Here is a 27229-nt window from a genome sequence, read left to right as displayed (position 1 = left end):
TGGGCAATGTGGCCCACCAACTATTAGAACCTAGAACTTGTCAGCTGAACCTATCACCATGTATCACCACTAGTATCCCTTAGTTTCTAAGGTTAGGACAGTTCCTTTTGTGGCTAAGAAAACCAAGGCTTCTCCCATCATGTCTGCACCTGGCCTTGCTTATTTGTATCAGGGGGAGTCATCAAGACCTGTGTACCCTAGGGTACACAAAAAGGCTCAAGAACAACTGATGACCAGTGATGCTAGAACAGAGTCAGGGAAGAGGACATAGTTGAAAAGAGTGTGTAAAGTGCAGGTGTGGGTTCTAGGAAGACACCTGTGAAGTACCTTGAGGTCCCTCCGCTCCAGGTGCAGGAGCTCAGAGCCCCGGATGTCGTGCCGCGTGAAGATGTCCTTATACTCACAGAGACTGAGGTGCTCCAGCCAGGCAGCAACCTCCTCTGTCCCCCAGAGGTGAACTGTCAGAGACGGAAAAGCACGAGTGCAGTGAATGCCCATAGCCCAGCGCCAAGTAGGCAGCAGCCAACACCAAGACACCCAGCAGTGCTACCCAAGATGCCTCCAGCAGCCAGCACCCAAGACATTCCAGCAGTGCCACCCAAGATGTCCCCAAAAGCCAGAACCATCCCCCAGCCACAGGCACTGTGCTCCAGCAGTGTAAAGGAGACAAAAGAGCTACCCTCCTGAGGGACATGCAGATGTGCTGACTACTCCTGCCAGGTGGGTCACGAGCCTTTTGGCTCCTGTGTCCCAGAGGAATTAAACAGCACCAAACACAGAGGGAACATCTTTGTGACTAAAGCCAGCATTTCCTCTAGCTTCCAGAGGAGCTCACAGCTGGAGCACTACAGCAGATGTGCAGAGACTTAGGCCATGCAAAATCAGATCCACCATCAGACCCAATTTTAGACAAACATGCAAAGAAAAACTCAAACAGAAGCTGCCCTGAATGGTAGCAGATGCCACACCAATTCCAGCCCTGGCCCCTAAAGGTGCCAGACACAGTACCCAGGGCCAACCACTGAGATACATTTAAAGACCCAATTTACTGATCCAAAGGGGGGGAAATGTTCTTTAGCACCATTTCCCATTGATTCTTCACCCACAATCACTGGTAGCCCAGAGGGCCAAGCTTAAGAATCTTGATCAGTGAGTCAATTAAATGGGAATCAGCAGCCTGCCAGAGGAAACAGGCACAGAGGACTCCAGCACAGTCTTGAGTCTAGAGTTTTGTGTCTCCGAGTCTGTCTTGTCATTTCTGTTGTCCTCCCCACTTTCAGCCCCAAATTCAGTGTAGGCACGTCGGCTCAGTTGCCCATCAGCCCACAGTCTCCATGGAAGATGCATTCAAGCAAAGCATGACATCAGTCAGTACCCAGACAGAGAGAAAACAAGCAAGGTATGGTCTTATAAGTCAGACTAGTATAGCCATGTGACTAGGGATTATAGCACAAGACCAAGGGGAAAAGCCTCAATGCTGAGGAGAAAAGCAGAGACCAGGAGAACTGGGCCTTGACAGCCAGAGAGACACACAGGAGGGGGCAGATACCAGGGCCTCCTAGGTTACTGTGAACTTCTTTGTTCTTATTGTTTTTCTCCTTTTTAAACTTGGTCACAAGGCGGAATTTACCACTCCGGCTGCGTTTAGTAAGCTCCAGCATCACATTCTGTTGGAGAGACTAAGAAACGCAGAGTCAGAAACTCATTGCCAAGGTCTAATCTATATTTGGGGGTTGGGAGTAGGAAGAGATACTTTGTTAATTAAATTTTTCATACTTTTATTTGTTCCTATACATTTGTATGGGTGCCCAGGGAAGTGGCATTATACATGCAGTTGTGAGTCCTCTGAGTGATGACAACCGAACCAGGTCCTCTGGAAGGGCAGCGTGTGCTCTTAAACACTAAGCCACCGCTCCAACCCCAACATCCTCATCCTTAACTTTGACATACTGCTGCCAAAGGTTCCAACAGACTAAGCTGGGCAGAGGTTGTTTCATATCATTTATCTCCTATAACTATGGCAAAGAGGACACTGTCTCCTGTGTTATAGAAGGCCAAGATAACTTTTTCTCTTGGCCCTTTCTGTTCCATCTCTAAGACACCAGAAACCCAGAGGCAGCCAAGGTTTATCCTTGCCAGATGCTTCCCTCTTCTGTCTCCTGCTGTAGGTGGAGCCTATCCAGGAACAGTATGCCCTGGGTCCCTGTCTAAGACTCTCTCTCTTTTTTTTTTTTTTTTGGTTTTTCTAGACAGGGTTTCTCTGTGTAGCCCTGGCTGTCCTGGAACTCACTTTGTAGACCAGGCTGGCCTCGAACTCAGAAATCCACCTGCCCCTGCCTCCCAAGTGCTGGGATTAAAGGTGTCACAATGCCCGGCTTAAGACTCTCTTAAGACCCTGTAGATCACACTGAATGGGGACTGGACACAGCAACTGAGTTCCTGTCACTGGTCTCCAAGGAGCTCTTGCCACCTGCTCTCCACCCCAGTTCTGCTGTTTCAGAGTCAGTGAGGATCATGGATCACTTTTCATTCCCAACTCTCAATTCCTTCCTCCATTTCTAAATTTCTCTGTGCCTCAAAGGCCATTTTAGTAGAGAAGTCTCCAGAAGGCAGACCAGCTACCTCAATTCCAAAGCCTCAAGGACTATATTGCACACAGGCACTAATGGCATGAGCCACTAAACCCTGTAACTATGTACAGGACACACATACCTCTTCCTCACCAGGCTCCAAGGGCTGGCAAAGCCAGGGAGTGTCTGTCAGCTTCCTGAGCTGCTGGTCCATCTCAATTAGGGCAGCCCCGAGCCGTTCCTTCTGAGGGGGATCCAATTGCTGCTCCAGAAGAAGGGAGAGAGAAATGGAGCTGTTTAGCACAGCAAACCTGGACCAGCCAAGCAGGTGGGTAAGGCTTATTAGACCAAGATCCTTGGTGGCTATAAAAACTTAGCAGAACTGAAGCGAAGGCCTGAGCCCAGAATGTCCTTCCTTGAACAGGTGAGGATGGGTGGACCTCTGCTCTAGCTTAGGGAAACCACATGCAGCAAACCTAGTACCTGGGCAGCTGCAGTCCCCCTGGGTTCTGTCACCAAGTGGGCAGGCCATGCTCCTTCACAAGCATAAGAGGCAGCTAGTGCAACATCTGGGCATTCAGGACAGCACCTCTTTGGAGTGGAGAGCGGGATGGTACTAGTCTAGGGTCTCCAGCAATGCCCTTCCATGTCATATGCAAGCTAGTGGCCAGCCATCTGAGCAAGTTCCTAGAGCCCAGCAACACCCCTACTCCCACCCAGTGAACCAGTTTCACATGATGAGTAGAGACAGATGATAGTGCATCCCACCCGATGCTACGACTGGCACCTAGCCACACAGATACTGCTAAAGGCATCTTTAACATCTGACAACACCCTGGCTGGCTGAGATGTTGTCAAAGAAATTTGGCCACAACATAATGGCCACACTACTTGGTTTTGAGGCCCCTTTCTTCATGCTCAGGACCCTGGACTGAAAACTGCTACCCTACATGTCTAGCACCCTGGACCTACACCTCAGATATAGCCAGAACCCTCCTATCAGTTATCAACTCACCAGGGCCATCTTCCCAGCCAGCAGCAGCTCTGTCTCACTGCGCAGTGCTCTGATGTTATTCACCATCTCCAGAACAAAGCTGTAATTCAACCCCTGAGAAGAACAAATGCATCCATATGAAAGGCCAAGGGCTATAAAGGTGAGGAGGAGCCAGACCCAAAAAGACCAAGTACCTCTGCAGTTCTGGGCTTGCCGTATACTCGCTCCATGGCTTTGGAGCTGGCATTGACAGCATGTGCGAGTTCCTGCTCCATGTCTCTGTGGGACTGTGCTATTTCCCGAATACTGAAGGAAAGAGGCACATGTCAGGTCTTACACACTGCTTATAAACACACCCAGGGGACATATGCAAAGGGGGTAGTCTGACACACCAGTGGAGATAGTAGCTTTGCCAATGATGACCTCTCAGTCACAGCCATAGGCATATCACATCCCAATAGCAACAAATAGTGGACTTTTATGGAAGATCTAATACCAAATCCTAGCTTTTCCAGGGAGAAAAATGTATAAGATGAAACCTTTCATAAAATGGAAAGCACGCAAACAGCTTTGCATGCAGGCTGACAGTCAAGAAAGTTGGGGACACAGATGCTGTATCATGCTAAGACATTCTGGAACTTTAAGTTAGACCCACCTTTGACAGAGAAACCTGGTGTGCTACTGAGCTCTGAGCCACATCAGCCTGAGTAAGACCAAGAGCTGACCAGGGGTATCTCAGAGAAGCTGGGTGAGGCGGGATAGAACAGGGCATGCTGGGAGAAAAGCTAGGGAGCAACTTGCACATACTGTGAGAAGCTACTTGTGGCTTTCAGTGACCTAGTAAGCACACCTTCCCAGAAGCCAGGCTTCCTGGGCTACCAGGGATTATAAAGTGGCAGGGCAACAGTCCCTACAACAAACAGTTAGATAAACATGGCTGCCATGGAAAGGAGCAGAATGGGGTTGCATCAGTATCAGCTGCTTGTCTAGAGATAACAGCATGGAGGCAGAGGTGCCAGAGATGCCCAAAAGGACCAAAGAGAAACTGGCCAGCTAAGCAGCCTGAAGCCTCTACTCACCAGAACAAAACAAATACGTACAGGACGAACACACAGAGAACCCATGGCCAAAGCCAAAGAAAAAGCCAAGGGCAGCACTGAGAGCCGAGAGAGGCTAAGCTATTGAAAGAACCAGAAGGTCTGGAGAGCCCAAGTGAGCAGGAAGGAGCCTACAGTGGCAAGGCCTTGAGAGCAACAGCTCTATAAACCACTTGTAGACCACAGGTACAACAAGAAAAAGCCTGATGATTTACTAGAGCAGGGTGTACATTGCTCTCCAGAGTGGTCTGTGGCCTTTCTCAGACACCCAGCATGGGATTTTAAAGCTTTAGTGGCTCAGAAAAATCCCTGTGCATCTGCGTCTTCACTGTGCAAACCTGAGTAGTAACCAAGAAGACTAAGGAAGCAAACTAAGCCAGGCTCCAGGCCCCACTGTAAAGCAGAGCCAGCAAACAGGACCAGGCCACAAAGCCTGCAAGGTCTCAAAGAACATGGCAGAGCCTACCTGTGAATGAGGCCCCCTGCTGCCTGCCCAAACTGATCCATCTGGGTAGCTTCCTCCTCAGACAGGATCTCAGGGTGCAGGGAAAAGGAGGGTGGACGGGACAGCTCACACTTCTGTTTGTCTTCCCAAGACTTCAGGGTGTTTTCAAAGGCCTGAGACATTAGAACCCAGAGTCAGACTTCCTGTGCCCTCCAGAGGGTGAGCACACCATCTGCCCACAGCAAGGTAAAAGCTATGTATGTTAGTTTAACTTTGTGTCTTTTGGAACATGTCTCACTATATAACCTTAGCTGGTCTCCTGTCTCTAGATTATTGAGACTACAGGGCACACCACTATGTCAGCTAATCTCTGTATGGTGAAGAGAAATCCAAGAACAAAGATGAAACCCTTTTGCCTCTTTTATGAATGAAAGGTGAGCCCATGAGTAAGCCACTGGTAACCCAGACCCCAACCAGGCCTCGCTGGCAATTGCTCTTACCCTGTCTCTGGTCAGTGTCTGTGCCCTGTTCTTGTGCACAATCCGAATGTACCCAGGTGGCTGGATCCAGGCTTCCCCATCCACCTGCACAGGCACGCCTTCATCCCCCAGGATGGAGATCTTCACTGTGCGACACTAAACAGATACCATACTGTTATTCCCATGCCAGGAGATTTAAAGCACCCACAGGCCTTGCTGCTCTGAGTGTTTGCACTCCCACTCCTTACCCACAGCCATTTCTTGGCCTCCTTTTCTAGCCTCTGCTCTGTTGCCCCCTCTGCCCCTACTGTTCCCTCCCCAGACATCTGGGATAGGTAGATCCAGAAGATCTTGGGTACAGATACGGATATCAGGCTAAAGGGGTCAAAGAGTCATGGTCCTTGCCAGATGTAAACATCCCTGGGCAGAGCAAAATCTAACAGCAGATGAATGAAGCTTCTGCAACTCTTTACAAAAATGTGCACAAAAACAAAAAGGTAAACTTTAAACAGCTGAGTGTTGGGGACTAAGAGAATGCAGGAAGACCCAACAGATCTTATTAGCACTGCACTGTATGTACAGTCACTCCTTCCCTGCACCCCCAAAGTGGGTGGACCTGTACCAGCTCTTTAATGCTGTCAGAATTAAAGCCAAGAGCCCTGACCTAAGTGCCCTCTCTACCTAGCCTCAGAGCTGTCTGTCAAGCCCCAGTGGGCTTATTCATTGCCACAGACAGATCCATGTCCAAGGTGCACTGCTTCTTGCAGCAGACCAGGCTCATCTGGGCCTTTTCTACCTCAGCAAGACTCAGAGCACTCAGTGGGAGAGAGAGGCAGAGTGGGGCTGCCTCTAGGTCCTAGTTAGGCATCTCTCTTTCTTGGGTCTCTACTGTGAGCAAATCCAAGTATCCTAGGCCAGACCTAGAAGAGGGTGGGCTAGACCTATAGAACAGCATGGCCAGTACCTGGGCAATCCGATGATGCTGTAGCTTAATTACACGAGACACAGCCATCTGCATGCTGCCGAACACAGCAACCACCTCCAGAATCTTATCATCGAATGATGGAGCTGCAAAAGTCTGAAAGGGCCAGCATGAAAGCTGTCTGCCTCACTTCCCCAAACGTGTCTCCCTCTTGCTCTGCTTCCTGTTCTGGGGGTTCTGGTGAGACAGACAAGCCCACACCCACACATGGTACAGTGATGGTGGTAAATGAAGTGCAGGGTTGGGTATCTGTTACCCAGAAGCCCAGTGCCTGAGACTAGCCCTCAAACGTGCTATTTATTAGACATGAGCCCTCAGGCAAGTTAGTCATGTCCTCCTTCCTTCGGAGGGAGATTAACACTGCTTGTTCCTTAGGAGGGGGAGGTATATAAAATGAACGTGCAAACAGGTTCCAGGTACTTAGAACAGTGGCCTACAAATAAGTCTGCAGTAAGTGCCAGCTGGCTTTTTAAATTACATGCAAACCTTGGTTAAAGCCTGTCAATATCTTCCTATGTTCTTGACATAAACTCCAGACTCCTGCCTTTGGCTTCTATTGCCTCATACAATGCAGGCCCTACAGGCATCTCCCTCCTCCATGCACATATTCCACACTGCAGTTGGGAAACTGTTCTCTATATACTCTGCCCCTTCTTGCTTCTGAGCTTCCACATCTTTCTTCTGCCAAAACAGGATACTCCCATCTAGTGCCTGCCAATTTGGCCAATTTAAGTTCCCCTTCAAGTCTCAGCTGCTTCTCACTTGATCTTGTGCTAGACCTGCCTTCTAGACACCAGGCAGATCAGTGAGGAAACCTGTCTATCTGGTCCTCCAACATGCCCACTGTTAGGACCAAGGAGATATCCCATCTAGTCATGCCTCACTGACCTTGCTAAGCCCAGCCCACCCACCTCAAACCCCATACGTACATCATCTTCCTTGGTACCCCCCCAGAAGTTGGTCCCTCCAGCATAGCTGGGAATGTTGAGGACAGCAATTCCTTGAAGACTTGGGAGGGGAATAGGGCGCCCATCACACTGCACCACAGAAAGGCAGATGGAGAGAAAAGAGCAATACTCAGTATGCGCCAGTTCTTCCTAGCACCAATTTAATATGCTGGAGGCCTGTGGCAAGGCAAGGGCTCCTAAGGCAAGGCTCAGTAGAACTGATCTCTAACCAAGGTTGGGAGATCACCCACCAGGCCAAGAGGCTACCACTCACCTCCAGCAGGACCTTTTGTTCCAGGTTCCTGTAGGTTCTGTGCAGCAGCTCTTTGGTGCCAAGGACACCATACCACATCATGTTCTTAGTCCTACTCCTAGAAACAGAAGTGCCACCTTGGACAGGGCTCTCTTACAATAACCTGAGTTACTGTTATGAAGCTTGGGGACTTGTGCGACCGCGAAAGGCAGCCTGGTTTCTGATCGAGCTAGGTTTAAACCCCAGATACCCAGCAAGGGACAGAAGGCGCTTGTCTGCCACACTTCTGGACACCAGGCTCCTGACATGAGGCCTTAGCTCTCCATAATTCTAACCTGACCATAGATCACATAGCCTCAAGACAGAGCTCCATTTAAATGAGGTACCTAAAGGCCTGAGGGGCTTAGCCAATCAAGCTCTCCTTCCCAGACACTCCTCCCTGCAAAAGGTATTTAGCCTCAGGCCCACCCTGAGAAAGTTTCACTCAGCACAACTCTCCACCATGACAATAAATGCTTTAAAACCATGGACTGCCTCTTCTCATTGGGACCTGCTGTGGGGAACAATGGAGCAGATCTTCCTCTAAAGAGTCATGCCTAATCTCATGCAGGAAGCCTCTCTGCATTTTCAGACACACAACCAACCTGCCCTGACCAAGCCTAGGACACTCTTCCCTCAGGAACCATCCAGAGCTCTCCTCCTGCCCTTTTCCCTTCGCCCCGGGCTAGAGCCAGCCCCTCAGCCCCCTACTCAGTTCTCAGCTCTTCCACAACATCAAGCTGCATCTTCAGTGTCCAAGAGTCTGAGAATCTGTTGTCCTTGTCCTCTGTGTGGGCCAGGACGCCCCAGCCAACTCCGGCAGTTCCCCAGGGACCTCAGACTGCGCTTCCCCACCACCCGGAGCAGAGTCCTGCAGCAGCCCGACACCCACTGACAAGCAGCCATAGCCCTGTGGCAAACCAGACACCATTTTTAACCCACAGGGACTCAGCAACTGTGTACAGCAGGACACTGGAGCAAAACAGTCTGGGCTTCTCAGACATGTAAGAAGAGTAAATTTAGCAATGATGAAGTATGCTACAAACTGACACTTTGCCAAGAAAGCAATCACACTCTGAAAAGGAAGTAAGTGATGCTCAGAAAAGAAATTATATATCATGACTTGTGGCTAAAATTATAGGGAGATGACTAGTGGATAAATTGCTTTCTATGCAAGCATAAGGACTGGGGTTTGAATCTCCAGAACCCATGTACAACTGGATGCAATAGAGCATATCTGAAATCCCAGGGCACCATGACTTAACGGGAAGCAGAACAGGAGAATCCCCAGAACCCCATGGGCCAGTCAGCCAGGAATACAGCAGTGAAAAACAGAAGACTGTCTCAAAACAAGATGTAAAACAAGGACCACATGACACCTAAGGTGGTGTACTGGCTATTTTGTGTCAACTTGACACAGCTGGAGTTATCACAGAGAAAGGAGCTTCAGTTGAGGAAATGCCTCCACGAGATCCAGCTGTAAGGCATTTTCTCAATTAGTGATCAAGGGGGAAAGGCCCCTTGTGGGTGGGACCATCTCTGGGCTGGTAGTCTTGGGTTCTATAAGAGAGCAGGCTGAGCAAGCCAGGGGAAGCAAGCCAATAAAGAACATCCCTCCATGGCCTCTGCATCAGCTCCTGCTCCCTGACCTGCTTGAGTTCCAGTCCTGACTTCCTTGGTGATAAATAGCAGTATGGAAGTGTAAGCCGAATAAACCCTTTCCTCCCCAACTTGCTTCTTGGTCATGATGTTTGTGCAGGAGTAGGAACCCTGACTGAGACAGGTGGTCTTCTGACCTCTATACATGCACTGTGACATCTACTCTCCATGTCCTGATGACAATTGGGGGTCGGGGGGGCCACGGAGAGGGGGTGCCCTAGGCAGTTTGTGGATAAGCAAAGCTCTACCCATGAACGGTACTGGGATGGTGACCTTGCAGCACACTCATGTCACTTTCTTCCAACACATCATCATAGACTCCGATGCTGGGTAAGAGACAGCCCACTTCAGTCATACACATCACTGGCTTCCTGATATCCAGTCTGCCAAGATGGCCAATCCAGGGGTGGAGTCCCTCCCTTTTGAGCTGGCTTCTTGGCTGCCTCTTTCTACACCAAAACTGACAACAGAGTACATACCTGCATTTCTCTGGGTGCTCATCACGCTTGTTGTTGAAGTCCAGAGATATCTTTGCATCCAAGCCAATGCCAAAATAGTTGTTCATGACACACTTCTCTGTGTAGTATTCTCTGCAAAGGCGAGTTTAAAGTCTCTCAATGGCTCTGCCTCACAGGTTCCTCTGTGACTGTCCTGCCATTTGTCCCGCAGATCAAAACTCGCGGCTTTTCCATGTGTTGTTGTTGTTTTTCACTTAGGTTTGCTTTGTTTCCTTTCCCTGTTTAGAGTCTGAACCCAGGGTCCTGATTCAGGGTTTGTGTGGGGTATTTGTTTTGGTAAGAGCTCTACCAAGATGTTATTCACATAGCAAGTCACTACCACATCAAAGTACATGACTCAACAGTTTCTGGGACATTTCAGAGCCCTTTCAATCAGTTTCAGAAAGTACAGATCCTCGGGATGTGCCCATCCAGAACTTGTCAAATAAATGGAATGAGGTAATCTGCTCTGGCTCCTCTCTTCTAACCACTTTATCTTTATGCAAAGCAATCTATTATGTGGCCTTACTACATTCTGTCTACCAATAACTGATAAACATTCAAATTGATCTGTGTTCTAATGATGACTTACGCACATTAGTGCCCACGTATGCTGTAGTGCCCATGCTGTAGACGTATGTTTTAGAATCGGTGAGTTTGTATAATGGACAGAACCACTGGGACACACTGCCTCTGGTTTGCCCTTGAGGCACTGCCAGCCTGTTTCCCAGAAGTCTTCACAACATGCTTCTCAAGCACTGCTAAACTGTCTAAAAAATCCCTGAAGTGAAAAGGGCAGTCACTGAAAACCCCTATACCAAGGCCAAAAGCCTCCCTTCCCCAGAGAACTACTGGTGATGCCTCTGTGGCACTATCCACACACTCCCCTACTCCTCTAGAGCCATAGGTGTGTCCTACCCCATGCCCTCCCCCAGTCCCATGTGACAGACACAGTGAGGAAGGTAAGTTCTAAAAACGCCCATAGACTCTGGACAAAAAGAGGAGCTCCACAAAGTTTGCACTTTTAGGTTATGTTTCTTGCAACCTGATAAGACCCAATCCTGATCACACATCTAGTTCAAGTGCCTTGTGACTGTTCAGAAGAGCTCTGGGGCCAAACTATTTTCTAAGCTAAAAAGCATGTGATGAGCAGTGTTTATAGGTCCTAGGAAGAAAAGAAGAGTAATACGGAAAACACGGTGCAAGAACAAGAGCAGGAGAGGCTGGGTGCAGGGATCCAAGGAGGAAGCAGATACCCAGGACAGGGAGGGGAAAAACAGGCTTAGCCACAGAGGAGGCCTTCCAGGACATCAAAGGAGGTAAATAAAGGAAGTCTCCTGGTTCAAAGCCCCAAGAGTGTTGCTCCCAGAGGAACTATAGCTCTGTCCCTGCTAAGGAAAATCATTAGGGTTCCAGCACAAAACCAGACCAGGAGCACAGACCCATGTACCACTAGGCTGGAGACTTAAGAGTCACTTTCCCAAAACAGGATCTCTGTGAACCACACACATCGTCACACCAGACAATAAGAGCAGGTAACTTATACCAGCTACCACCAGCCTTTAGCTGCCCACAAAAGTTCAATCAGTAGCAGTAAAAAATTACTAAAATGGTGTCTTCTTTGGTATGAGAAATACCACCTACAGAGAGCTCTAATATACACAGAGATCCATTAAACCATTATGCAAATGCCTTTACAGCCTCACAACATAGCAGAAGAGGCCACGCCCCTTCTGCAGCAAGAGGAGCCGCCAGACTCTCTCTAAAATCCTCAAAGTAAGACACTGTCTCCAGGAACAATAAATCCCAGGGAACAACAAATCCTGGAGGATTTCAGCCCAGGAATGCTACAAGCTACATCACTGAAGGGATGGCCAACACCATGAGGCAACAAGAGACAAGAACAAAAACAATGGAGTGAATAAGGAAGTGACAATGTAGTCACTACTGATCTGGCCTGTTTCAGGGTCTGGACAAGGACAGGACAGTGACAGGTCTGTCCTTGGCTGTCCTATTAGCCTACAGGGAAGGCTCTCAGGCACACATCCAACAACAGCTGAAAAAAAAGCCTGCTGTCAACTGATGGCTCTGATTGTGAATAAGACCTCTGCACTCTGCATCCTAACAAAATGCCCCATTGGTATTGCCTCATACTTACAGGTTTTCAGGTTCAGCATTAAAGGGATCAGCATTAATTAACAAGCGACTGATGACTGAGCCCCCTGGCAAGGAGCCAGACATCCCTGCCCGAACACCTGCAAGGGAAGATGAAGAGGTACTTGGCCAGGAGCTCTAGATGGAGCAAGACAGATCTCTAAGGTTGGTGCCACATATCCTACAGGACATTACGAACAAGTGCTCCAATTTGATTAGCAATTCAAAATCACCACTACCATCCCATATTAAAGTAGAATTTAATTTAACACCCAGAACACAAATAAAAACTGTCCCTTCTTCATTTACCTGGCATTATCTGTACATTACATGCCTTTTATTTGAACAAGTATATTTTTAGGCTTGGGATACTATGCTATATGTTATTACTGGTTAAAAGTCCAAAGAGCACCCAAAACAACATGGGCTATTGACATTGCTTTTGGTTGTCCACCAAAACTGCATGGTAAAACTCTCTTGCTCAGGAGCTGGAGAGATGATGGCTCAACAGTTAGGAGCACTGACTGTTCTTCCAGAGGTACTGAGTTCAATTCCCAGCAACCACATGGTGGCTCACAACCATATATAATGAGATCTGATGCTTTCTTCTGGTGTGTCTAAAGACAGTGACAGTGTACTTGCATATATTTAAAAAAAACTAAAACAAAAACCCAACTCTCTTGCTAAAGACAGCACACTTGGGCTTCAGGACAGAGAGAAATTAATCTGAAACTAACTAGGAAACAGTCTTCCTCCTAGCTAGCTTTCTTGTGGGCTGTTGGGGAGGGGGAGAATCAATGGTCTTACCCAGCACTAGAATTTTTTGCATGCTGCAAAACCAACCTGCCTGGAAGATGTGCCCGCTAGTGCAGCAGTGATATAATGACTATGGGGTAGACCAATTTCTACCTGATTTTGTGGCCTACACCAAAAGACAGGGGATTCATGCCCAGTACTGTACACCTGGCCAATGGTCCATGGCTGGGAAAAGTATAGGTCCTATGAGAACACTGCTGCTATTGTTTTGCTAAACAGTCATGATGTCACACTGTATTCTAAAGTTTGTTTTCCCTATAGATTAGTGCTACCTCACCTCCAAAGCGTGACTCTAACACCCAGAAAATCCTCAGAGAAGCTTCTTTCTCCAGTGAGCCACAGTGGTTAATGTAAAACCCTAACTGGTCAAAGAGCTGGGAATAAGTGCTAGACCCTGAAAGGGACAACTGTGTCAAACCCTCCCAGAGATCCGGGAAACACTGGAGAAAACAGGACAGAAAAAAATGTAAGAGCCTGAGGATGGGGAAAGAGAGCTTGAAATGAATTCTGGTGGAGACATAACATAGCCACAGCAGCACTGATCACCTGCACATCAAGCCAGTCAAAATCCAAGCATAGGACAAAAGGCTTCCTAAGGCTTTGGGCCTAGTTGAGGAGCTACTGGCAGTTGATAACATTTGAGGGGGGGAAAGGTGGCTGCAACTAGGTTGCCCATGTTGCAGTGGGTAGCCCACACCTATGCACACTAATTAGACTCAATGGATTATAAAAACTAAGAGAGTGATATAAAGAAGGGAGAGTAAATTGGAGGGCCCTGGCGGTCTGAAGGAGGTGTTGGGGGTAGATATGGTCAAAAAACATTGCATACATGTATGAAATTGCAAAGGAATAAGAAACACTTATAAACCAAAAAGGTATTTTTCACACAGTCACGAGTTAAACTACAGAGTTCTGTGTATGTTTCCATGGACCTGCAAGCTCTGCAAGGACAGCAACAGTCCTATTCCTTCCAAGACCCACAGTGCCATAAGCTCAGTCAGGGCCAGCAAGCACCTCTAGCCTCCCTGGTACCCCACCCCGGCTAAGACTCCCCCACACGGGGGTTGGGGGCAGTGGATCACTCACTTGGATATAGGATCTTGGTGTTCAGAGCAGGCAGGCTGTCCCGGCTTCCTGTACCAGGAGGGAGTGAGGCAGAGCTGCCGAGTGACAGGCCTTTGCCCACCAGCTTCTCACAAGGGGCCCTGGATGCTGTAAAACAGGACAACACACTTGACACTGTCCAAAGCAGAGCAGAGTTGAGAGGAGTCACAACAAAATGAACAGACAGGAGGGCTATGGGAAAGAAGGAGAGTTGAGAGCCGCCCACTGGCCAGTAGTAAGTGTGTGCGATGAAGAGTCCCTGAGTAAAGCTGAAGGAAGAGTACACACACATCCACTGTGGGCCAGACTCATCTTGAAAGGACACAGACCTGGATAAAGAGGGGCTGACCCCTAATCACAGTTTGGGTACAGAAGGCACAGAGTTAGTTCTGATGCTTGTTAACACTGTCTACTCTAGAAAAAGCCCCCTTCCCTCCCACAGTGCCACCACAGCTGATGGGAAGAACCCTTTCCTTTTGAAGACCTTTGCTGGGGTCTATTCTGAGAGAGATGAAGATCTCAGTTTTGCCAGACTCTTATGAGCAGCCATAAGAAGGCTCTAAGAACACCTAGGAAGGACAGCGATGTCCCTCAGCAGGGGAGGCCCTGTTTCCTGCAGGTGATACAGTGCACATGCCTCTCCTAATCATATCTTGGTGACATGAAGGTGGTACAGATGTAGGGCCACAGGTGAGAATGTCAATTTACTCCAATGGCCAAAGCAAAGAAAAAGCACCCTAAAGTGTCCATGACAAGCTCACCAAGTATCACCCAAACCATACCTTTGCGTTGACTTCTCCCCTTGGCATTCACACAGCTCTCACTATGGGCAGATGATGTGCACACCCTATTGTCAGTCTTCAAGTCTTTCTTCTCAGATTCAGAGAGGCCTAGGACAAAACCCTGCTGCTCCTGGGTCTGGGCATTCTGCTCATCCACCGCTGGTAAAGAAAGAACATTCTTGCTAAGACTGTGCCAGTAGGGCTAAGGATACTACTATAGGTTCTCTCTTCTCGATGGTAGTATAGCTCAAGGCTCAGACCCCAAATCCTCACCACAACACACTTTAGTCCAGTGCCCTAGCTCAGTTAATGTACTAGGACTTGGGCATTCCAGCTAACAGGCTGGAGAGAAGGACTCTGAGACAAGAAGTTGTGGAGGTGAAGAGAGTAACTAGAGGCCCCAGCAGGAGAGTGGGTGGTATGGTCACACCGGTGACCAGGTATGGTGTGACCACAGAGTCTGAAGCAATCAGAGGTGGAGCTGCTCAGAATGACATGAATAGAGTTGGTAAAGTGAGAGGGAGAGCACGGTGTCAAGTGTGGTCCTAGGGCAGAGAGAGGGTAGGTAGGAGAGAGTGAATGGTCGATAGGGTTGGGAACTGTCATATGAAGATGGAGGTGGGGAAGTCCTTGGGTCTATAACTACATCCAGGGAATCTGGGAACTCCAGTGCCACCTAGGGACTCAGAGACCCATTACCTTTTTCTGTGTGCTCTATAATCTGGCGAATTGCTTTCTTCAGGCTGTTGGCTCTCAACATTAGCTGCTCCCGGGGCCGGAAGATCTGTGGCCGAGAGGGGCATGCCGAGCCCACCAAATGGTCCCCAGTAGAGCTACAGATGTTTCCTGATCCGTCCCCATCTTCAGCCTCCTCAGCAATGGTAGGAGGTGGGTTGGACAGAGAGGATGAAGCCTGAGACTCGTCATCCAAGGTCTTGAGGAGAGAGTCCAGTTTCTCTTTCAAGACAGAGCACTGGATTCAAGAAAAAGCAGCATGAGAGCAAGCTCTTCTGCACCAGCTGCTCCACCTACCCTGTGCTTGGGAACCTACCTTCTTGGCCATGACCTCTGACTCCTGCGAGCTCTCTGTCGTCTTCTCATAGGCCTTGCCCACTCGAGCCACAAAGTCCTTCACTGTCTCACAGAGCACTCTGTAGGACACAGGGCAGCTTGGCTGGGACCCTGCAGAGCAGCAGCTTACTGCCTCTCTGAGTCCCCAGAGCCCCACTACTCACTTGGCTGATGAGATCACCACAGAATGCTGGTCCGAAGTTAAGATTTTAGAAAGATGGGCTGCGACTGAGTCTTCATAGAAGAGAATTTGCTGCACCTTTAATCATACCAAAACAGGGGGCAGTTAGTCTCACAATCTACTGTGAGCTCCATTAGTGTCTGACTTGGGAGTTTTCTTTGGCCCTTCTGGTCCATCCTCTCACAGAACAGATCATCTCTAAACACCATCAGGGCTGTCCACCACTAAGGGAGCAAGGACAAAAGTGTCACCAACCTGTGGACAGACTAAATGATGAGTCAGAACTAAACAATCCCTATCAGAGCCCCCAGATAGACTATGCCTCTTCAGTCAGGACAGTGAGACAAGCCTGGAAGCCCTGGCGTACACCCCAGTCTACCTTCAGCAATACGCTCGTGGCCAGGCAGAGCAGACACTTCCTTTTCTCCTGACCAGGAACTCTGCCAAAAAGGTGCAAACAAACCTCTCTCAACTCCACCCACAAACAGGAGAGCTCCACTGCTCTCTGTCCACCCCATAGCAAGCAAGCCTTCTCACAGGTCAAAGAGAAACTATCTGTGCCAGAGTCTCAGACATTTTCCTGGGTACTTTTCTCAGGCTCCACACAAATATTCTCAAAACAAAAGCACAGGCCGTCCTCCACCCGTGAAGCCATAAAAAGTAGGCTTGGCTTGACTTGCTGACTGCTACTGTCCTTGATCCCTTGGGCTTGTCAGACCAGTCACCTAGCAGGACCAACACTGCATGTGCCTAGCAGAGCAGTTAGGACATAAATACAAAACCCCACCCCTCAGAATCTCAGAACCTAATCCCTGGAGTGGCCACTGCTCAGCACAGAGGACTGGAACTGATGCTGAAGCAGTGTGTGCTAACTACAAGGGCAGCACAGATATCAGAGAGAGACAGATGAGCATGGAGACTTCTGGAAGCAGACAGGAGGAGGCTGTATAGGAAAAACAGCAGACTGCAATAAGTGCTGAGCTACAGTAAGGAGCATAAGACGTCACAAGGGGTTAGGCATTAGAAAGCACCTCCCAACAGTCATGAAGCCCTAGAGTTGAGCCTGCTCAGCCTCAAGCTCAGGCAAGGTTCTTCCTGCACTCCTTCAGAACCACAAAAGGGACAAGGATGTAGTAAAAAAAAGCTGAGTACATGACAATCACATGTGGGGCTTAAATAGTAGGTGGTGGAGTTGGGGTCAGCTCAGTGCCAAGTGTGAGATCCGAAGTGCCATTCCCAGCACTGCAAGAGAAAGAGCAAGCAAGTGGTGGTACCTCTGAGTCCTCGCTGAAGTCCTCAGTGACAGTGGAGGAGGAGGCCTGCCGAGGGAGCTTGGTCTCATATGCCATGACACTCCACCTGCACAGGCTCAAAGTCAGCTCAGCTGCAAAATACCCACTAACACCCAGGGATCTGCACGGCCCCATCCCCCAACCAACCCCTCATTGCTCCAATGTCGTAGTCTGGTGCCTTGATCAGTTGTATTCTGACTTTTTGAGTTTTCTGGTTTTCTGAGACTAGGGCTAGTCTTAGTCCTCCTCACTAGTCTTAGAGTAAGAAGCTTGGCCACAGAGGACAATGCTTCTTGGTCAAGCTGCCATTCACACATCCTGGCTGCCCCACTCACCTGTCCAGCATCTTAGTGCTGGCCCTCTCCAGCTTTGCCAAGATCTGAGGGAGCTGTGTATCATCATCACAGGCAGAGCCCCAGCCGAGAACACGGGCCAGGTCATTCCCTGTCCCCAGGGGCAGCACACCTAGCTGACACTGGTGGAAAACAGTGAGGAAAACATTCCTTAGACAGCAAGTCTAAGAACCATTCTCATGCAGTACCCACCCTGTTGACACCATCAATAGCCACAATAAGTGTAGGAAGTCTGATCTGAAGTATGTGGCCTGTACCTTCTCAGCAGAGCCTCCTAGAGGGGACAGATGGGCTTTGTGATCACTAACTAGCAGATACCAGGATCCCCAGCCCTTTCTCACTATTCACATGTCTTAGCAATCAAACCTTGAAAACCCCTGGTTTCTACAACCCCTCCCTTCCCAAAGACACTGAAATACTCAGACCTAAAGAGTCAATCTGTTATCCCTCAAACATCTCTCTACCCTACTATGCATCTCACTCACTGATGCCACACCACTAAAAGTCCCCCCCAACCCCCGCCTTATAGGTCCTTTCAGAAGCCATGCTAAGGCTGTCTGAACATACAAGACCTAGTCTGTGCCCATTTACCTGTAAGGTAGTGGCTTCCCAAATTGACCCTAGCCCTGCTATCTCCTCCTAGACTTAACAGAGGGCAAAAGTAAGGGGAGAAGGCAGAACAGAGAAGGAAGGGGCAAATATGAAGTCTAGTAAAGTCTGCTGCCAGCAGGGAGGACCAAGGGTTGTAACTGTCCTAGGGAGGGTTACTCTCAGCAGCCTATGGATGGCCCAGACTAAGGAAGATACAAGAAGGCTGGGGTCCATGTGGGCAAGTCAGCAACTAGCTTGAAGTGGGGAAAGAGGAAGACGAAGGTATCAGGAATAGCTGTGGGGCTTCTCCTTAGGCCTTGAATGCATGAAGACTTTCAGGCAAAGTAGGAGCTTAGTGAAAAGCAAGGTTGGAAACCTGCAACATTACAATACCCAGAAACCCCAGAGTGTCTCCCAAATTGACATGGCATCAAACTTCAGTGAGTCACAAGCTTTCCCCATAGGAAAAGTGTGAAAGATGAGAGTGGGTGACCATATAGCATCTACTAGAGGCCAGGAGAAGAAACACTACCCCATACAGGGCTGGGGAAGCTAGGGGTGCAGGAGAGAGTAGACAGAGCTCCAAGAAGCACAAAGAAGCCATAGGAGACAAGTGTTTACAGAACTTGACTGAGTATGAGAACCACATTCATAGCCTTTCTGCAAGCCAAACATTCAGCTCAAAAGCCAATCAACAAAACTGTATACTATAATCCCACCACTGGGGGGTGCTGATGCTTTTCCTAGAGTTATGGTGTGGCTATCAGTAAACCCTGGACCATCTCTTCTTCTCCAGACAATACACAAAATACGATTGGTGAGTAAGACTAGACAAAGAACTTAAGACTAGACAAAGAACACGAAATCACTGAAAACTAAAGAACAACAACAAAAAAAATCATAAAGAAGGTAAAAATGACAAGCCAGAAAACTAGGGAAATATGTTTGTTTTGTTTTGTTGTGTTGTGTTGTTGTCATTTCAAGACAGTATTCCTCTGTGTAGCCCTGGCTATCCTGGAACTCTGTAGACCAGGCTGGCTTCGAATTCACAGAGATCCATCTGCCTCTCTGTCTCCCATGTGTTGGGCTTAAAAGCACGTGCCACCACTGCCTGGCAGGAAAACAGCTGATCTTTCCTGACAGACGTAAAAACCGTAAGCAGGTTTAAAACAGCATTCCATACGGCTGTGCTTGATGTTACTGCTTACAATGGACACTTCCTGTTTACACCTGAGCCAAGGCAAGGCAGGCAAGGCTCTATGTCACCCGGAATGTGACCTGGAACATCCCTGACAAGTGCAATTTGGCACTAAAAATTTAAATAAGGGGATCCTCAAAAGAGAAGATTCTATAACATGAACAGGATTTCGGCAAGGTTGTCTCAGCGGGAGAAGTGCTAACTCAGGTCCTCCCACCACATCCCATGGAAAACTGCCACTCTGAGCTGCTCGTGGAGCAGAGTATGGAAATCCACACATACTGCTATTTCAACAGTTCAGTAACCAACTAGCAGGTTGCATTGTGACACAATCTGAGTGACGGTTATGATAGTAGGCACAACAGCTAATTGCCAAAAAGAAGGACTGGGGGTAAAAGTTCAATGAACACAGGAAGAAATCAGGATAATATATTTTTATTCTAGTGTTAAAAACTAGGCAATTAGGTTCAATGAACCACAACTCAAACTTTATAGAGGTTGAAGATTCTTCCTTTCCTCTCAAGACAGAGGCATCTAGCAATTAGGTACATCACCTCCCAGGAAAGAGGTGGCGCTCAGGGGACTACAGCCCCCATACTCATCCCCCACATGGAGCCTGATGCCGAGTTGTTTTTACAGCTCCCTTAACCTACATGATTTTCCCATTCATCCATCACAGTGGGGTGTCCCTCAACACCTGTTTGTAGTACCTGTTTGTGAAGGTTGAGGCTATCGATTTCAGAGAGGACCCAGCCAACACTGCCATCCCCGCCACAAACCAGAATCCGGAAGGTGTCAAACTTCTGAAATAACCGTAAGCTGTAGAAGAATGGGAAATGAGTGCACTTTAAAAGACAAATGACAGGTTTCTCTGTCCTACACTGAGGGGACACCCTGTTCCATGTGGCTGAACCTAGACCCTGGCTAAGCCCAGATATGTATACATAAGGCCTACAAAGTTCCCTAGATGTCTGTCTGCTAAGCCCTTCTGCTCAGGGCCCAATTTTGTCTACATGAATGATGGCAATGTCAGATCCCAGCAGCTCCTCCAACCAGAAACAGGGAGGAGATAATACACACATTTCAGGGTACCATGACAGTCTCACTTGATGTTAGCTCCTAAAAGGACTTGTGGCACAGTCTTCCATATCCCAGCTAAATACCAGGCCCAAGAACCCCCACTCTTGCTTTCTTCATTCATGTGCTATCCCATCCCTCCCCTCCCCGAGTAAGGGCAGCTTGGCTCAGCCTCTATTGCTGCTCTGAGTCCTTAAGGAGTCTCCAATAAAACCTTCTCAAACAAGAGTTCTATCATATGTTTTGTCTAATGGCTTGCTAATTAAGAGAAAAGAGTCAAATATCTCAGCAAATAATTGGAGCCCTCTCTGATAAGTATCTGATGCCCTCAGCTCCAGCAAGGTCTGACCAGTCCCTATCATCATAGGAGAAGGTGAAGGCAAGAGTACAGAGTGGGCACACTGGACCTCCTCAGAAGCTAGCACACTGGAGACACTAAATCACTAGCTTACCATAGTCTCCCTTACTGCGGATCCCTCCATTCAAGTAACTATTTACATATGCTGCCTTCTCACCAGGACCTTGCAGACTCTGTCTATAATGGAGCTGGCTGCAGAGGAAGTCCTCTGAACACAAGCTAGGATGGGCAACAAGACAGTGCCTCAGATTTGAACCATGGTTCAAATAAGTTCTGAGCATCAAGATTGCATTGACTTCCAAAGGGTGAGAAAAATATTTACATGTATCCTGTAAATGTTCACCAATGAGGATCCCTGCTCTCTGGAGAAGCAGTGGTCAACTAAGGCCAGAACTCAGGTAGTTAACCAACTGCATGATATCAGGTGCTTCCCAGAAACAGGAAATGAGTACACCAACTGCCATGCCATCTCTACTAGACCTCTGTCACATCACCCTCTACTTAGCTCCAGCTATATATCAGGGAGCTCTTCACATCAAAGTCTAGCTTGCCTGCCACAGCACAGTGGAGTTTTCAAACAATATCCCTACCTGCGCCTGTTCAGTGTAGTACAATCAGCAGATATGATGCTTTAATATCCCTGTCGGACTGAGACTAGTTCCTCATTAACCTCAGAAAGAATGGATCTGTGCCATTCAGAAAACAGATATCTGCAGAATTTCAGGAATGCTGCCTTTGAACAAACAGCCTGTAGGAAGCCACTTGTGACTATCTTCCAGCAAGCTGTGCAGCAAGTGAGAAAGAGCAGAAAACAAAACAAAAAGAAGAAACAAACAAAAAAAAAAGAACACTGAAGGCCCAACACCCATGAGTCCCACAGCTTAGGCACACAGAGAAGTCCAGGCTCAAGCTATAGCAATATCTGGCTCTAAAAGAATCTCTCCTAAGCTCCTCCCAACTCACAATGGAAGTAGGGGCTGCAAGCACCTCCCATTTCAATCTCCCCAAATGCTGGCATGCCCTCTGAGTCCTACCTTACAAGAACAAATGTTTCTTGCAAACCTGTGGAAAGTACAAAACTAAAGGGGAAGGCCATGTCTCCCTGGCTGGCAGGTGAGCAGCTTCCCATCTCACTGCACCTGCATCAAGATCCCACTGTGCTGAGATGGAAAAGGCCCCTTGGTTTCACTGGAAAAAGGCTTCCTAAGAACTAAGCAGGCAGGCAGTCCAGAGAGCAAGGCAGGTCTGTAAGCACCAGCATAGAAATGTCCCAAGCACAGGAGCTGACACATGTGAACATGGTGTACGCAGCAACTAGAGTTGTGCATGCATGCTCACTCTTGTGTGGTGCTTTTGCAATGGGCGGACGCAAACACCTACCATCTGTTAGGAGCAGGTCCTTCATAAGTAGACTTTTGGGAGGGGCAGTTGAACTTTGCTATTTAAAAATTTCTTTATAAAAATTTATTTTTATTTTATGTATACTGCTGTTTTGCTTATATGTATGTTCATGCACCACGTGTACAGTGTCTACAGAGGCAAGAAGAAGGTGTTGAATAATACCCTGCGACTGGAATTATAAACAACTAATATGGTGTGTCTATAAAAAGATAAAAAGAGGGGGGAATATGTTCTATGGAGGTGTGATGAAGTGTGGGGGGGAAAGGGGTGCCTTGATGGGCCCACGCTGAGGCATTCCTTCCCCCTGAGGTACCAACCACACAATGGTATAGCATAGAATAGAGTTATTTGGGACATGGGGAGGGGAGTCAAGAGGGTAGTAGAGGCAGAGAAAGGAAGAGAGAGAGAGAGACAGAGACAGAGAGAAAGAGAGAAGGGTAGAGGAGTAGAGCGGTCAGCCATAAGCACATGGAGGGGGGAGGGAAGGGAGAGAGGGGTAGGAAGGGAAGCAGAGAAAGAGCAAGACAGGAACAAGAGAAAGCAAGAGCCAAAGAGTGAGGAGGGACAAGCAGCTCCTTTTATAGTGAGTCAGGCTGTTGCCAGGTAATTGTGGGGTGGAGCTTAGACAGAATGCTAACAACTGTGAGCTGTCATTTACATATTGGAAATCAAACTTGGGTCCTCTCATGAACAGCCAATGCTCATATGCACTAAGCCATCTCTCCAGAACTTTAAAAAAAGAAATTCTTATTTTTGATCCTTTTAAAACAAGTATGTCTTATCTACAAAATATTGTAAATTCCTAGAATGTAAAGTCTCACATAATCCCTACCCAAGGTGTGGTCCTCCATTCATGAGGTCAAAAACCTGGGCAGGGTTCAGCAGCTGCTTGAATCTTCTGAGAAACTTCACACCTTGATTGTCTCCACTTTTTGAGTTGACAAAGACCAGCAAGGGGCTTGTACAAGACGGGGGACAGGTGGCCTTCCAGAACCCTAGAAATGAGGTGGGATAGGAAAGAACCTTACAAGCTGTTGAGCTGTTGTAGACTGGATAGCAGCAACAAGAGGCACAGAATTCACAGCATGAGCGAGCCAGTGAAGGACAACCTAGGTGTGAGGAGGTGAGCCTGCCTCACCTCACAGACTTTCCCTCTGTGTTATCCCCTCTTCTTGCTGCCAGCCTGGCAGAGCTCATTCCTCTAAATCATGTACCCAGAGATCCCTTCACCAATCCTTGCCAACATGTTTCTCCATGGTCCAAGCAGACATGCTAGGCTCTGCCACAGATGGTGACAGGCACAGTCTTTCAGCTCATGGCAGACCAGGACACTTTACACTGGGTCTCTACTCAACAGCAGTACATCTATCAATCCTTCCAACAGTGCTGGTTCAAGCTGCAAGCCCTATGGCAATTCCCAGGATGCCAACTATGACCTCTGCCCGTGCCATATCTGAGCCTAGCCTCTTGTTGATCATGTCTCAAAACTGTCATAACACCCATCTCCAGAGCTGGTAAGGAAGGCAGCACAGCAGAATGGCATGTGAGCACCCACCATCAGAGTCAATACTGTTGAGTGCCGTGGGAGGGATGACAGACACCTTGCACAGGCCAAGTGGACACTTCATCACCAAGGACTCTTTGCAAGATGTGTGAACCTGAAATAAAAATCAACATGTCACCAGGAATCACAGTCTCCTCGCATACACCAGAAACTCCCTGGCACAGCATCTGGAGATCCCTCCCAAGCAGAGGAAGTAACCATCAGAGCCGGCGAACCTGTATCCCCAAGCACCCTGTGCCTGGCCTTACAAATAGGAGGCGGGAAATCAGATGGGATTCCACCCAGTACAAGCCAGACATGAAACTGAACCACAGCCCTCCGCTTCCATCTTAGCTACCATTAACTTTCAGGGCTCCTGGACAACCTGCCCTCCTGTGACTAGGTTCTTTGCTAGTCACTCACAGGGTCAAAACAAGGTGCCAACCACAGGAACCACAGCTGTCTAATCAGTGACTGACCCGCATTGCCATGTTTCCTTCCAACCACTGGTGGGGCATAGCAATCTGTATACCAAGCAGGGACATGCTAAAGGCATCCCAGAGTTCCAACCCATGGTCAGCTGGGCACCCTAGGGCAGAAGTGCTCTCTCAAGACACACAAGCTTCTCCCTGATGGCCAGTGTGGGCAGACAAGCAGGACTATGAGACTTGATTCTGTAGTCACAAGGCTACAGCCGTGCCGTGGCTCCTCCTCTTTGCTTGAGGATCTCTATGATCACTGTCCCAGAACTTCTCTCAGGGTTCCTCGTAAGTGTTCCTACTCGCACTCACAGAAAAGTCCATGAACCTGTCCCAAAAGACCCCTTCACAACCTGCTAAGACGCTGCAAGGAGCAGATATGGTACTTTTTGTGTAAAAGATGGGATCAAAGTCAAAGGAAAGGAATTAACAAAACTGTCAAAAATAAGGCTGACCAGGCCCAAGTCAAGCCTCAGAGCTTTTAGAAAACCTCTAGGGTAAACTCAGGAAGGAGAGGAAGAGAGCCCCAAGCCCAGAGTGTATCCACACATCAACAGGCAGGACAGACTGTATCTACTCACCATGGCCTTGCACCAGAGGCAGCGCCAGTCCTGCAGGCGCAACACGCTGCCACAAGTCTTGTCACACACAATACACTTGGCACTCACAGGCAGGTTTCCTTCCAACCACTGGTGAGGCATGGCAATCTATAGACCAAAGAGGGACATGCTAGAGACATCCCAGAGTTCCAATACAGGGTTCAGCTGGGCACCCCAGCAGGATAGCAGTGTTCTTTTCAAGACATTCCTCCCCACACAAGATTGTCCCTGATGGCCAGTGTGGGCAGGGACATACAGGGCCTATGAGGTACCTCCCACACCACAGCACCTACTGGGAAGGAGACACCCAGACTTAAGGGGATTAGGACAAAGTTGAGAATACAATGACACAAAGCTCCAGATCCTAGTATGATATCTTAAATGAAGGGGGGACAGGAAATAGGGGGTGCTCTGCAGGTCACAAGCAGAATCCCTCTGGACATACCCCATCCTCGTCCTCAATGATATCCTTCCCGATTGAGGCCAATGTGGTCCACTTGCAGTTACTGGTTGCACGCACAGCACACCGTTTGTGAGCCTTAAACTTACACACTGTGGGAAAAGGAATACACAATCCTTCAAGCTTCATCCTCAACAGGAGCCTCCCTGTAGGGCAAGTGGCTGCTTAGTGAGGTTAGGGTGGAACGAGCTCTTGAGGCCAGTCACTTGGTGCTGCCACCCATACTGAAGAGCACGGGGAGAGCCGGTAGAGGAGAATGGGATGAGCAACTGAGGCTCGGCAGACTATGCTGGCCACTGTCACTGCACCTCACCTCTATCCAGCAGACAAGAAGACTCAGAAAACTATAAAACTGAAATCAGAAATTCATCTAACTCCGTATTACAAAATACTCTTCTTTTGGATTTTTTTTTATCCATTTAAAATAAATATAAAACAATCTATGCAAAATAAGCAGGAGATGGTCCTGGCCCTGAGTCAGAGCTTGAAGTCCCTGTGTGACCCTTCTCTGCCACCAGAATCCTCCCTTGGCCCTGTATTCTGTGAGGCATGTTCTCTCCTGCATCCACAGCACACAACCAGAAAGGGCCCGCACAGTCTGTCTCCTCAGTACTACGTTCTTTCTGCTCATGCTGCAGAAGCTCCGTAAGTAAAGGACACCCAGGGTCTGAGTCCTCTGTGGGAAGATCAAGAAAAACGGAATGGTGGGGACCACTCCCCCTTGACTACCCTCTGGCAGCTATACTTTTATTAAGACTATTTTTGAATTTCAAACAGTTTATCAAGTAAAACCTTCTGTCACCTTTCACCAGAGTAACAAATGCAGCTTTCTTACCTTCACAGGATAGGCCATGGGATGTGACCCCTGACAAAACTTCACGGCACACGTTGCAATAGGTTGGCCGTGCATGGGAACAAGCATACCAGTTGTGCATCCCTGAGAAATGGTCCATGCTATATTGGGTAGGCTGGAAGAATGACACAAAGAGGGAAAAGATAATATTTCTCTTTGGAATTCTTTAATGTAGCAACTTAGAATTACATAAAGTACCCCAGAGAGGTTCACAAAGGACAGGACCACAGCCTTGACAGGTCCATCAAAAGAAAGAGCCACGGGCCTCAATTTTACAAGACAAATGCTGGGGTCCACTGGGAAGATACTCTGGGGTGAAGGGTGGAGTTGGGGGTGGATCAGAATGAAGGCAGGAGAGGCAACAGCAGGCACCCATAGACAATATGCTTCTCTTTTAACCTCAAAATGCTCTTTGTTCTGGACAGTCTTGAGTGCTGCAATCCAATCTTCCATTTCTTTCCTGTTGTCGGCACACAAGATGAGCTTCCTACATGGAGTGATGACCTAGAGGAAGAACATCACAGTCCATGTACCCATGAACAAGGGCAATGCTGGCAGCTACAAAAAAAATCTATCTGTATACGCTGTGGTGGTTTGAATATGCTTGCCAGAGGAAGTGGCACTATTAGGTGTGGCCTTGTTGGAGTAGGTGTAGCCTTGTTGGAGAAAGTGTGTCACTTTGGGGTGGACTTTAAGATCCTCCTAGCTGCCTAGAGACAGTCTTCTCCTGTTTGCCAAAATCTAAAACTCTCAGCTTATCCAGTGCCATACCTGCCTGGATACTGCCATGCTTCACGCCATGATGATAATGGACTGAACCTCAGAACCTATAAGCCAGCCCCAATTAAATGTCCTTTATAAGAGTTATCTTGGTCATGGTGTCTGTTCACAACAGTAAAACTCTATCTAAGACAGAAGTGTATGTTCACAGGGAGAATATTTCACTCAGGTATTC

At 48.2% G+C, this 27229-nt stretch overlaps 1 protein-coding gene across 4 annotated transcripts in view; it reads right to left on the bottom strand.

Annotated features, from left to right (window-relative positions):
* Nucleotides 1-27229, bottom strand: part of Dgkd (diacylglycerol kinase delta) — an 89210-nt gene that overhangs the window by 2657 nt on the left and 59324 nt on the right. For 3 of the 4 annotated variants that reach the window (XM_021157517.3, XM_085839236.1, XM_021157542.3), the window contains 26 exons: nt 26674-26778; nt 26257-26389; nt 25407-25513; nt 24944-25069; nt 23896-23998; nt 23173-23335; nt 20215-20323; nt 17698-17837; nt 17345-17429; nt 16054-16148; nt 15870-15969; nt 15518-15791; nt 14819-14977; nt 14019-14144; nt 12121-12217; nt 9945-10055; nt 7789-7885; nt 7497-7604; nt 6550-6663; nt 5607-5741; nt 5128-5279; nt 3759-3870; nt 3586-3678; nt 2713-2832; nt 1550-1679; nt 328-458 (listed from right to left, as the gene is read on the bottom strand). In XM_021157517.3, the coding sequence (XP_021013176.1) occupies nt 328-458; nt 1550-1679; nt 2713-2832; nt 3586-3678; nt 3759-3870; nt 5128-5279; nt 5607-5741; nt 6550-6663; nt 7497-7604; nt 7789-7885; nt 9945-10055; nt 12121-12217; nt 14019-14144; nt 14819-14977; nt 15518-15791; nt 15870-15969; nt 16054-16148; nt 17345-17429; nt 17698-17837; nt 20215-20323; nt 23173-23335; nt 23896-23998; nt 24944-25069; nt 25407-25513; nt 26257-26389; nt 26674-26778 (3225 nt within the window). The remainder of the gene's footprint in view (nt 1-327; nt 459-1549; nt 1680-2712; nt 2833-3585; nt 3679-3758; nt 3871-5127; nt 5280-5606; nt 5742-6549; nt 6664-7496; nt 7605-7788; nt 7886-9944; nt 10056-12120; nt 12218-14018; nt 14145-14818; nt 14978-15517; nt 15792-15869; nt 15970-16053; nt 16149-17344; nt 17430-17697; nt 17838-20214; nt 20324-23172; nt 23336-23895; nt 23999-24943; nt 25070-25406; nt 25514-26256; nt 26390-26673; nt 26779-27229) is intronic. The other variant, XM_021157525.3, reaches the window with a different exon arrangement.

This window comes from Mus caroli, unplaced genomic scaffold (genome assembly GCF_978045245.1).
Source record: "Mus caroli unplaced genomic scaffold, Mus_caroli_1 scaffold_1, whole genome shotgun sequence".
Classification (NCBI taxonomy): domain Eukaryota; kingdom Metazoa; phylum Chordata; class Mammalia; order Rodentia; family Muridae; genus Mus; species Mus caroli.
This window is presented reverse-complemented; position numbering and strand designations above follow the sequence as displayed.